The sequence below is a fragment of the Chiloscyllium plagiosum genome, unplaced genomic scaffold (assembly GCF_037043375.1).
Source record: "Chiloscyllium plagiosum isolate Xiang-an unplaced genomic scaffold, Cpla_swu_hap1 HiC_scaffold_39, whole genome shotgun sequence".
In the NCBI taxonomy this organism is placed as follows: Eukaryota; Metazoa; Chordata; class Chondrichthyes; order Orectolobiformes; family Hemiscylliidae; genus Chiloscyllium; species Chiloscyllium plagiosum.
The window spans coordinates 541,152-553,429 of NW_028270177.1; the positions used below are offsets into that span (position 1 = coordinate 541,152).

At 46.3% G+C, this 12,278-nt stretch overlaps 1 protein-coding gene across 1 annotated transcript in view; it reads left to right on the plus strand.

Moving 5' to 3' along the window:
• The first annotated feature begins 408 nt into the window (after positions 1-408).
• slc30a4 (solute carrier family 30 member 4) overlaps positions 409-12,278 on the plus strand; it is a 30,020-nt gene continuing 18,150 nt past the window's right edge. The window contains exons 1-2 of the mRNA XM_043674562.2: positions 409-886; positions 10,212-10,358. Of these exons, the coding sequence (XP_043530497.1) occupies positions 511-886; positions 10,212-10,358 (523 nt within the window). The 5' untranslated portion in view covers positions 409-510. The remainder of the gene's footprint in view (positions 887-10,211; positions 10,359-12,278) is intronic.

Genomic DNA, 12,278 nt, shown 5'->3' on the forward strand with positions numbered 1-12,278 from the left:
TTGGGTGGATCCCTGCAGTGACTGGGGGGAGTGTTGGGTGGATCCCTGCAGTGACTGGTGGGGGGGGGGTGTTGGGTGGATCCCTGCAGTGACTGGGGGGGGAGTGTTGGGTGGATCCCTGCAGTGACTGGGGGGGGGTGTTGGGTGGATCCCTGCAGTGACTGGGGGGGGGTGTTGGGTGGATCCCTGCAGTGACTGGGGGGAGTGTTGGGTGGATCCCTGCAGTGACTGGGGGGAGTGTTGGGTGGATCCCTGCAGTGACTGGTGGGGGGGGGTGTTGGGTGGATCCCTGCAGTGACTGGGGGGGGGGGTGTTGGGTGGATCCCTGCAGTGACTGGGGGGGGGGGGTGTTGGGTGGATCAGTGATGCCTGCTCCAGGGGGTGGTGCTGGTCACTGAGCCGGTTACTGTGTGACTGGACTGTGTTGCAGGAGCAGGCGGAGCCCCGTGTGAAGATGCCGCTTCGCCGCTGAGTGCGCCCGGACCCCGGACCCCGGACCCCGGCAGCACCATGGCCCGATCTCCGTGGGGCACCTTCAGTTCCTTCCTGAGGCGAGGACATGCCTCCTCCGTGGACACCGCAGGCTTGGCTCTCCCCGAGGCCATGGGAGAGGAAGATGAAAACGAGCTGCCAACTCTGAGCGGTGCGAACAAACTGCGGCTGGTGCTTCGGGACGAGGAGGCAGTTTGTAACGGAGCCGGGGCCGATCCTAACCCCGGGCAGGGAGCAGGGGTCCCGGAGGAACCCCCACAGGATACAAGGGCAAGTGAGCAGAAATGCAATCGCTGCAGCAAGACTTTCGAACTGACTCGTCAAAAGGCAGTGAAACAGAAATTGTGGATCGCGATGACTCTCTACGTTGTGTTTACTGTTGGAGAATTCATCGGTAGGCACTGCACACCCGGAGTCAAACAAATTCAGGGGCACTTTTATTACTGGATAGTGAGGGAGAGAGGAGTGCGACTGGAGCTGGAGTGGAAGAAGGGGGAAGTCAATTAAATCCACAATTAACAGTTTTACTTTAATCAAGTCGGCAGAAATTAGTCTGCGGAAAATTGTTCCCAGAATGTGTACGTGGCTGACACTTTCTACACAGTGAATAGGGAGAAGGAAATTCTATCAGACTGACGTGAGGAGGCAATTTCAGAAATGTTAACAAGAAGTTGCAGTCAGATACATGGGAAATTATAATAGGGAACAAAGAAATGGCTGAACAACTAAATACATACTTCACAAATAATGTTCCAAAAATGTTGGGAAGCACAGTGAGAATTACCAACAGAAAGAAATCAGTATTAGCAGGGAAATAGTGTTGGCAAAATCAATTGGGTTGAACGTGTTTAAACTCCCATGGCCCAATAATCTACATCCCAGATTCAATAGACTCTGGAATAGTCGCTACAGATTGGAGCAGAATCAATATAACCCGGCTATTTAAGAAGGGAGGCAGAGAGAAAACCAGAATTATAGACCAGTCAGCCTGATGTCGGCAGTGGGGAAAATACCAGAGTCCATATAAAAGATTCAATAGCTGAGCACTTGGAAGACAGTGGGAGGATTGGAGAGAGTCAGCATAGATTTACAAAAGTGAAATCATGCATGACCAATCTACTGGAATTCTTCAAGGATGTAACAAGTAGAAATGGTAAAGGACAGCCAGTGGATGTGGTTTACATGGACTTCCATAAGGCTTTCAATACAGTCACCCATAAAAGATTAATGTGTAAAATTAAGCGCATGGTATTGGGGGAAATGTACTGATGTGAATAGAGACTGGTTGGCAGACAGGAAACAGATTAGGATCTTTTTTCTGAGTCACAGCCAATGACTAGTGGGGTACTGCATAGATCAGTGTTTGAATCCCAGCGATTCAGGATATATATTAATGATTTGGATGAGGGAACTAAATGTAACATCTCCAATTTTGTAGACGACACAAAGCTGGGTGGGAGAGTGAGATGTGAGAAGGATGCAGAGATGTTTCAGTGTGATTTGGAAAAGTTTGGTGAATAGGAAAATTCATGCCAGCTACAATATAATATGGATAAATATGAGGTTATCCATTTTGGGAGCAAAAACAAGAAGCCAGATTATTATCTGAATGGCAATCGATTGGGAAAGGGAGAGGTGCAACGAGACCTGGGTGTCTTTGTATACCAGTCACTAAAAGTAAACACGCAGGAGCAGTGAGCAGTGAAGAAGGCAAATGGTATGTTAACCTTCATACCAAGACAGTTTGAATACAGCAACAAGAATGACTTGCTGCAATTATACAGAGCCTTGATGAGGCCACACCTGGAATATTATGTGCAGTTTTGGTCCCTTTTTCTGAGGAAGGAACCAGAGCTCCAGATCAGAGGAGAGGATAGTTGTTGAACGGGCAGAAATGGAATGCAGAGAGTCTGTCAGGAAGGATACACAGTTGATAGGGCAAAGGGATGGGTTAAAGTGTGACTGTGTCAATGTAAGGAAGGTCAGGAACAAGCATGATAAACTTAGAGCATGGATCAGTACTTGGAATTGCAATATTGTTGCCATAACAGAGACATGGATTTCACAGGGGCAGGAATGATTGCTGGATATTCCAGGGTTAAGATCTTTTAAAAAGAACTGGGGTTGGGGGGGGGGGGGGTGGGTGTTAAAGAGGAGGGGGAGTCGCATTGTTAGTTATAGACTGTATCACAGCTGCTAAGGAGGTTGTTGAGAAGGGTTTGTCTACTGAGTCAGTATAGGTAGAAGACAGTAATAGGAAACGAGCAGTCACTTTATTAGGTGTTTTCTATAGACCCCCAATAGCAGCAGAGAGATGGAAGGACATATTGAGCAGCAGATCTTGGAAAGGTGCAGTTGTAACTGAGTTGTTGTTATGGGTGACTTCAACTTCCCCAGTATTGATTGAAATCTCCTTAATGCAGATGGTCTGGATGGAGCTGATTTTGTCAGGTGTGTCCAGGAAGGATTTCTGACTCAATATGTGGATAGGAGAAAGTGAGGACTGCAGGTGCTGGAGATTAGAGCCGAGAGTCTGTTGCTGGAAAAGCATAGCGGGTCAGGCAGCATCTGAGGAGCAGGAGAATCGATGTTTCGGGCATAAGCCCTTCATCAGGAAGGAGGCTTGTGGCCAGGGGCTCAGAGATAAATGAAGGGGGGTGTGTCTGGGGGGAAGGTAGCTGGGAATGTGATATATAGATGAAGGTGGAGGGGAAAAGGTGATAGGTCGAAAAGGACGATGGAGCAAATAGGTGGGAAGGAAGATGGACAGGTCAAGAGTGTGGTCTCCTGCTCCTCAGATGCTGGCTGAACTTTGTGCTTTTCCAGCACCACACTCTCAACTCAATATGACAATACGCTGACTAGCGGGGAGGCCATTTTGGATTTGGTGCCAGGCAACAAGTCAGGCCAGGTGTCAGATCTCTTGGTGGGAGAGCATTTCAGTGACAGTGACCACAGCTGCCTCACCTTTACCACAGCCATGGAGAGGGATAGGAACAGATAGTATGGGAAGGTATTGGGCAGGGGAAATTATACTGCTATTAGACAGGAGCTGTGGAGTACAAATTGGGAGCAATTGTTCTACGGGAAATGCACAACAGAAATGTGAAGACTGTTTTAAGGAACACTTGTTGTAAGTGTTGGATACCTTTGTTCCACTGAGACAGGCAAAGAAATGGTAAAGTGAAGGAGCCTTGGATGCCCAGAGCAGAGGAGCTCCTTGTCAAGAGGAAGAAGGAAGCTTACTGAATGTTGAGGAAGCAAGGATCTGGCACAGCCTTAGAGGATTTCAAGGTAGCTAGGAAATAACTCAAAAATGGACTGAAGAAAGCTAGGAGGGGGCATGAAAAAGCCTTGGTGGGAAGGATTAGAGAAAACCCAAAGGCATTCTACACGTACATAACGAATAAAAGAATGATCAGAGAGAGGGTAGGGCCGATCAGGGCTAGTGGAGGGAACTTGTGCCTGCAGTCTGAAGAAGTAGGGGAGGCCCTAAATTAGATTTTTGCTTCAGTATTCACTCGAAAGAGGGATCTTGTTGATAGTGAGAACACTGTGGACCAGGTTAAAAGGCTTGAACAGATTGATAGTAAGAAAGTGGATGTGCTGGAAACTCTGGGGACCAGACCAGATATGTCCATGGTTACTACGGGAAACGAGGAATGAAATTGCTGCGCTTCTGGCGATGATCTTTGCATCTTCACTCTCCATGGGAATAGTACTGGATGATTGGAGGGAGGCGAATGTTGTTCCTCTATTCAAGAATGGGAATAGGGTAATCCCTGGGAATTACAGACCAGTCAGTCTTATGTCTGTGGTAAACAAGATACTGAAAAGGATTTTGAGAGATAGAATTTATGACTATTTGCAAAAACATAGTTTGATTAAAGGTAGTCAGCATGGCTTTGTGATGGGCAGGTCATGCCTCACAAACCTTATTGAGTTCTTTGAGGATGTGACAAGACAAGTTGACGAAGGATGTGTGTATATGGATTTCATTAAGGCATTTGATAAGGTTCCTCACTCATTCAGAAATTTAGGAGGTATGGGATACAGAGAAATTTGGTTGCCTGGATACAGAATTGGCTGGCTGAAAGGAGACAGCGAGTGGTAGTGGATGGAAAGTATTCCGACAGGAGGTCGGTGACCAGTGGTGTCCCACAAGGATCTGTTCTTGGACCTCTGCTCTTTGTAGTTTTTATAAATGACTTGGATGAAGAAGTGGAAGGGTAGGTTAGTGAGTTTGCCAATGACACAAAGGTCAGTGGTGTTGTAGATAGGGTCGAGGGCTGTTGCAGGCTGCAACATGACATTGGCAGGATACAGAACTGGGCTGAGAAGTGGCAGATGGAGTTCAACTTGGATAAATGCGAAGTGATTCATGTTGGAAGGTTGAATTTGAATGCTGAATACAGGTTTAAAGACAGGATTCTTGACAGTGTGGAGGAACAGTGGGATCTTGGGATCCAAGTACATAGATTTCCCCCAAAGTTGCCACCCAAGTTGATAGGGTGTTTAAGAAGGCATATGGTGTTTTGGCTTTCATTAACGAGGATTGAGTGTAAGAGCTGTGAGGTTTTGCTGCAACTTTACAGAGCCATGGTTAGACCACACTTGGAATATTGTGTCCAATTCTGGTCGCCTCATTATAGGGAGGATGTAGATGTTTTAGAGAGGGTGCAGAGGAGCCTGGTTTGTCTTATGAAGAGAGGTTGAGTGAGCTAGAGCATTTCACACTGGAGAGAAAAAGGAAGAGAGATGACTTGATAGAGGTGTGCAAGGCAATGAGAGGCATAGATAGAGTAGATAGCCAGAGACTTTTCCCCAGGGCAGAAATGGCTGTCCAGAACCAGGGATCACAGTTCATGGATATGGGTAGACCATTTAGGACTGAATGGAGCAGAAATTAAACATCAGTAAACAACAACTGTGTGTTTAACAGCTATTCCACTGGTTATACATCCTGTCCCATTTCTGGCAATTTATATTACACATTTCCTTTGGTCACAATCATCTGAGACTGTAACTCACATATCACAAAAGTGGTGTCATATTTCACCGAGAAAGGGGTGGGCCTGTGGAATTCTCTGTGACAGGAAGTGCTTGAGGCCGAAACATTGAATGTTTTCAAGAAGGTGTTAGATACAGTTCATATGGCTAAAGGTGTATAAGGGTATAGAACCATAGAAGAACCATTAAAATAATACATCACAGAAAGGGACCATTCAGCCCATGTTGTCCATGCTGACCCAAAGACACCCAGATGCTTTTTCTAATCCCATTTCCTGAACACAGCCACAATCCTGCAAGTTCCCGCACTTAACGTGCAGATACAGGAAATTTTTAAAAGAGTTTAGTGTCTCTGCCTCCTCCACCACCAACTCAGGCAGTGAATTCCAGACACCCACCATCCTCTGCGGAACAAAGTTTTCCCTCACATCCCCTCTAATCCCTCTGCCACTGAGCTTGAATCTAAGACCCTTGATTTTTGAATTCTCTGTCAAGGGAAATAGGTTCCTCCTGTCTAGTCTATCTCTTTCCCTCACAATGTTGTATATCTCAATCATGTCACCCCTAAGCCTTCTCTCTTCCAAGGAAAACAACCCCAACCTTTCCAAACTCTCCTTATAGCTACGATTCTCCAGCCCTGACAACATTTTAGTAAATCTTCTCTGCACTCTCTCCAGAACAATTACATCCTTCTTGTAATATAGTGACCCAAACTCCAGTTGTAGCGTCACCAGCATCTTATACAGTTTCATCATTATAACCTTAATTTAGTATTCTGTACCTCTGACAATAGAGTGCATCCCATATGCGTCTATCTGTATTGACCCTGTCCTGCTACCTTCAGGGATCTGTGCATTTCTATGCCAAGATCTCTCACTTTGTCTCCCCCTCTCAGTATATTCCTGTTTATTGTGTATTTCCTTTTACTGTTTGACCTCCCTAAATGCATTACCTCACACTTTCAGCATTGAACTCTATCTGTCACTTTCCTGCCCATTCCACCAACCCATGTATATCATTTTGGAGCTTACAACTATCCTCTACAGTATTCACTACACAGCCAATTTTGTCTCTTTTGCAAATTTCCCAATTATGCCTGTCATGTTCAAATCCAAAATACAAAACAAACAGTAGGGGGTCCCAACACCAAGCCCTGTGGAACATTTCTTCAAGTAGTTTTCCATTCGCAAGGACGCCATTGACCATTGCCCTTTGTTTCCTGTTACTGAGCCAACTTTGGATCCAATTCAACACATTACCCTGTATCTCATCAATTTTTACTTTTTTGACCAGACTGCCATGTGGGGCCTTGTCAAATCCATGTCATCAACATCCACTGCACTACCTCATCGATCCTCCTTGTCACTTTCTCAAAGAATTCAGTCAAATTTGTCATTTTATAAACTACCCTTAACAAAGCTATGCTGACTGTTCCAGACTAATCCATGAGTTTATCCAATCTCTTAGGATTGATTCTAACAATTTGTCCACCATTAAAGTAAGACTAACTGCCCTCTAATTGTTTAGCATTTCCTTTGTGCTCTTTGTAAACACATTTGCATTTCTCCAGTCCTCTGGTAATTCACCCATGTCTCAAAAAATATTGGAAAATAATCCTCAAAGCCTTCCTGTCCTCCTTCAACATCCTAGGGAACAATTCATTTAGCCCTAGTGACTTATCCATTTTAAAGAATTGCAGCTCCTCCATTACTTGCTCCCTCGTTATGATTATTTTATCCAATATTTCACACTGCTCCTCTTGGATTACTATATCCACATCATGCTTATCCTTTGTGACCACAGAGTAAAAAAAAAAATTTAAAATTCTTCCCATATCATCTGCATCTTCATACAGGTCCCCTTCTTTATCACTGATAGGTCCCACATTTTCTTTAATTATCCTTTTGTTCTTTATATACTGATAAAAGATCTGTGGGTTTTCCTTTGTCTTGCTTGCTAATACTTTATCAAGCATATTCTTTGAGTTCCTTACTTCTTTTCTGACACGATCCCTGTACTTTCTAAACTCCCCTAGAGTATTTGCAATGTTGAGTTTTTAGTGACTGTTATATGCTGTCTTCTTCTATTTCTATGGGGACAAGGCATGAGCAGAGCACTAAGTGAGATGAAAAACCATGATAATATTGAATGAGAGAGCAGGCTCAGTGGGCTAAACTTCTGCCCAGGTCTCTAACTACTTTAACTTCACTGTAACATGGGAACCCTGCAGAGCAGCACAACAGGGAGGGTCAGACTTACTGAATTGGAGATTATGAGTAGGGAGGATAGGTTTTTGTGATGATAGGAGTGAGGTTTGGACAGAGGCAGTTGGCCCTGGAGGATCTGCAGTATTGGAGCTGCATATGGGGGTTATGCAGGAAATTAATAGCAAAGCTTTCGATGAGTTTTATTAATTTTTTTATCTGTAACATTGTTATATTCGATTGAGTTATAAGAACATAAGAAACAGATTATGTCGCATTAGCTTATTTTTACAAAAACAGATATACTAAGTACATTTTAGAATTTTAAAGTTATTTACTATAATTGTCAATTCAAAATTTATTCATTAAAACATAATTTTTGTTAAATAGAACATAATAATCTTTATTGTCACGTGGACTCAGTGCCATCTTAGGTACAGGGGAGCTAGGTACAGATACTTTAAGTGTTGTTAACAGCATTGAAACAGTAACAAAAGGTAACACAGTGACAAGGTGAATACAGAGTTTGAATAGTCCAGAATGAGAATAAGAAATGTCTTATGTTCTCAAGCTATAGTCCTCTCTTACTGATTCCATGCCCTCTGGGATTCAGAAAACAAGGCCTCGCTGTTGCCACGCACTGTCCTCCATTGAGGACTCACCACCAGGACTTGGTCACCCAGCTGGACACAATCCACTCTGCTCCCCATTCCGGGCTCCAGCCCACACTCGCTCTGCTCCCCACTCTGGGCTCTAGCCCACACTCGCTCTGCTCCCCACTCCGGGCTCCGGCCCACTCTCACTCTGCTCCCCGCTCTGGGCTCCAGACTCCGGCCCACACTCGCTCTGCTCCCCGCTCTGGGCTCCACCACACACTCACTCTGCTCCCCACTCCGTGCTTCAGGCTCCGGCCCACTCTCACTCTGCTCCCCACTCTGGGCTCCAGTTTCCGGCCCACACTCGCTTAGCTCCCCACTCCGGGCTCCAGCCCACACTCGATCTGCTCCCCACTCCGGGCTCCAGCCCACACTCGCACTGCTCCCCACTCCGGGCTCTGGCCCACTCTCACTCTGCTCCCCACTCTGGGCTCCAGGCCTCGGCCCACACTCGCTCAGCTCCCCACTCTGGGCTCCACCACACACTCACTCTGCTCCCCACTCTGTGCTTCAGGCTCCGGCCCACTCTCACTCTGCTCCCTGCTCCGGGCTGCAGGCTCTGGCCCACGCTCGCTCTGCTCCCCACTCCAGGCTCCGGCCCACACTCGCTCTGCTCCCCACTCCAGGCTCCGGCCCACACTCGCTCTGCTCCCCACTCCAGGCTCCAGCTCACACTCGCTCTGCTCCCCACTCCGGGCTCCAGCCCACACTCGCTCGACTCCCACTCCGGGCTCCGGCCCACTCTCACTCTGCTCCCCGCTCTGGGCTCCAGGCTCCGGCCCACACTTGCTCTGCTCCCCACTCCAGGCTCCGGCCCACACTCGCTCTGCTCCCCACTCCAGGCTCCAGCCCACACTCACTCCGCTCCCCACTCCGGGCTCCAGGCTCCTGCCCACACTCGCTCTGCTCCCTGCTCCAGACTCCAGCCCACACTCGCTCTGCTCCCCGCTCCGGGCTTCTGCCCACAGTCACTCTGCACCTCACTCCGGGCACCAGCCCAGACTCGCTTTGCTCACCACTCCAGGCTCCGGCCCACACTCGCTCTGCTCTCCGCTCCGGGCTCCAGGATCCGGCCCACACTCACTCTGCTCCAGGCTCCAGCCCACACTCGCTCTGCTCCCCGCTCTGGGCTCTAGCCCAGACTCTCTCTGCTCCCCACTCCAAGCTCCGGCCCACACCCGCTCTGCTCCCCACTCCAGACTCTGGCCCACACTTGCTCTGCTCCCCACTCCAGGCTCCGGCCCACACTCACTCAACTCACACTCCAGGCTCCGGCCCACACTCGCTCTGCTCCCCGCTCCATGATCATTCTGCTCCCACTATGGCCCATGACCCATCTCCCATACTGGGCTGGTCTGGGACTCAGCTATCTGTTCCCTCCACTTAAGTACTTTAAGATGTTAAAAGTTGGGTAGGGGCAAGAAAATCTGCAACAAGAAGAAAATAAAGAAAAGGAGCTAGCAAGCAGACGAGCTCTGACTGGAACATCTTACTCTAATCGAACTTTCCACACTCTCTCTGCCATCTCTTTCCACAGATGCTGCCAGACTTGCTGAGTTTCTCCAGCAATTTCAGTTTCTGAGATATCTGTTCCAGTCATCTGCAGTTACAAAGTGTAGGCAAGTGTTTGGGTGGGGGAGTAAGGGTTAGGATGTTGGAGGTAGGGAAAACATCAAAGGAAGTTCCAGTGTGTAACAAGAAGGGACATCTAACCCAAACATTCTGCTTGCCCTATCATCCTAATGAGACACTAATTGTTCAAGCTTCCAGTCTGTGGCTGGTGATATCTGCACTCCTGGTTTGGTTCAGCCTGGATTTACTAAATATTTCTTTCTTTGCTGTACTATAGGAGGATATCTCTCCAACAGCCTGGCAGTTATGACTGATGCAGTTCACACGCTAGCTGATGTCCTTGGAATTGCTGCTTCCTTGGTCGCACTGTTCCTTGCTGGGAGGCCTCCAAGCAGCAGATTTACCTTCGGCTTGCACCGGTTTGGTATGTGAGGTGAATTTCTCCCTTCTCTCGATGACACTGCTTTTACAGTGATTGCTTGTTCAAGGTTTTTTTTAAAGGCTTCGATCGATAGTAAGATTTGGTGGGTTAGAAAGACTACAGTATTCTTTTTTTCTTGTAAGCATCAGAAAGTTTATTTTATGATTGTGTTTGCTGATATTTAGTCCAGCTGACAAGGATTTCCTGATGGAGCAGCCTGATTGTAGTTCCTCACAAATATAGAACTGGATCTCCCAGTATTTACACCACACAGGGGCAAAATGAACACTGACCAGAAAGGCCAGTAAAACAGAAGAATTTTCAGGGGGTTCTGAAAACCAGAGGTGGGAAGTAAAAGGCAGAATAGATTGACAGATGTGGAGGAGAGGGACTGAATGTTTGAGGAATGATGGGTGTGTATTGGCTTCAGGACTGGACAGAAATTGACCATTTATATTTTTGTTTCTTTAAACAATGAACATTCCTTCACAAACTAGGTCAGAAGCAGGGAATTATTTTGCAAGTAACTTACCTTTTGATTCCCCAAAGCCTGTCCACCAAGGCACAAGTCAGGAGTGTGATGGAATATTCCATACTTGCCCGAATAAGTGCAACTCCAACAACATTTGAGAAGCTTGACCAAGCTTCCCTGCTTGATTGGTAAGAGATTGCAGAGTTCTTGAGATGCAGAGGGACCTGTGTGTTCTAATTTATGAATCTCAAAAGGTTCATATACAGGTACAATAAGTAATCAGGAAAACTGCTGCAATGTCATATTTAATTATGAGGGGATTGAATGTAAGTGTAATGATGTTATGCTTCAGTTGTACACATATGGAGTACTGTACTAGTCACCATACTTACAGAAGGATGTTAAAGCTATTGGAAGCAGTTTGGAAAGGGGCTCAAGCGTTACAGGGAGAAAGTGGGGAGAATGGGCTTGAGCAACTTGGAGGACCGAAGGGCCTGTTCCTGTGCTGTAATTTTCTTTTCTTAATTTTCTTATTAGCCATAATTGAATGGCGGAACAGACTCGATGGGCTGAATGGCCTAATTTCTGCTCCTGTGTCCTTTGGTCTTACGGAAAAGGTTTACTAGACTAGTATCTGGAATAAGTGGATTACCTTGAGGAAAAGCTGGATGGACTAGGCCTGTATCTCTGGAGTTTAGAAGAGTCAGAGATGACTTTATTGAAGCATGAAGATCTTGAAGGGACTTGACCGGATGGTTGTGGAAAACATGTTTCCTCTTGTGGGAGAATCTAGAATTGTGGTCACAGCTTAAAAAGGAGTCACCCATTTAAGACAGCTGAGGAAACACTTTATTCCTCTGAGAGGATTGAGAGTCTTTGGAATTCCCTTGCTCAAAAGGATACGGAATCTTTAAATATTTTTATGGCTGAGGTAGATAGATACTTGATTTCCAAGGGGGCAAAACCCATCAGAATTTGCAGGAGTGTAGAACCATGATCTTACTGAATGTTTGTGCAGGTTTGAAGAGCTTCGTGATCTCCTCTTTTTCCTTGTTCATATATAGATATCTTGGGACACTTAATGGCATTGAAGGTGCTGTACATAAACACAAGTTGTTGTTGTTGGGGATGACCATCTAATTAATAAATTACATCACATCAGGAGACTATTTTCACTGAGAGCTCAGCACCAGGAATAGACTGTGACTTGGAGGAGTGGAGAGAAACTCTACAGTCATTTCACGTACAGCTGCAGGGATGCAGAGATTACAGGATCGGTTTCAATGAACTGAAACACTTTGCTCAGTCATCACCATCTCATAACTGGACATGATCCTCTGTAATTGCTCCTGGGATGTTTGAATGGGAGCCCCAGACCCCAGAATATTGAATTACAGGGATATTAAATTTGTGAAATGTTCCCAAATTCTCTTGGCAATACAGCTATAAAT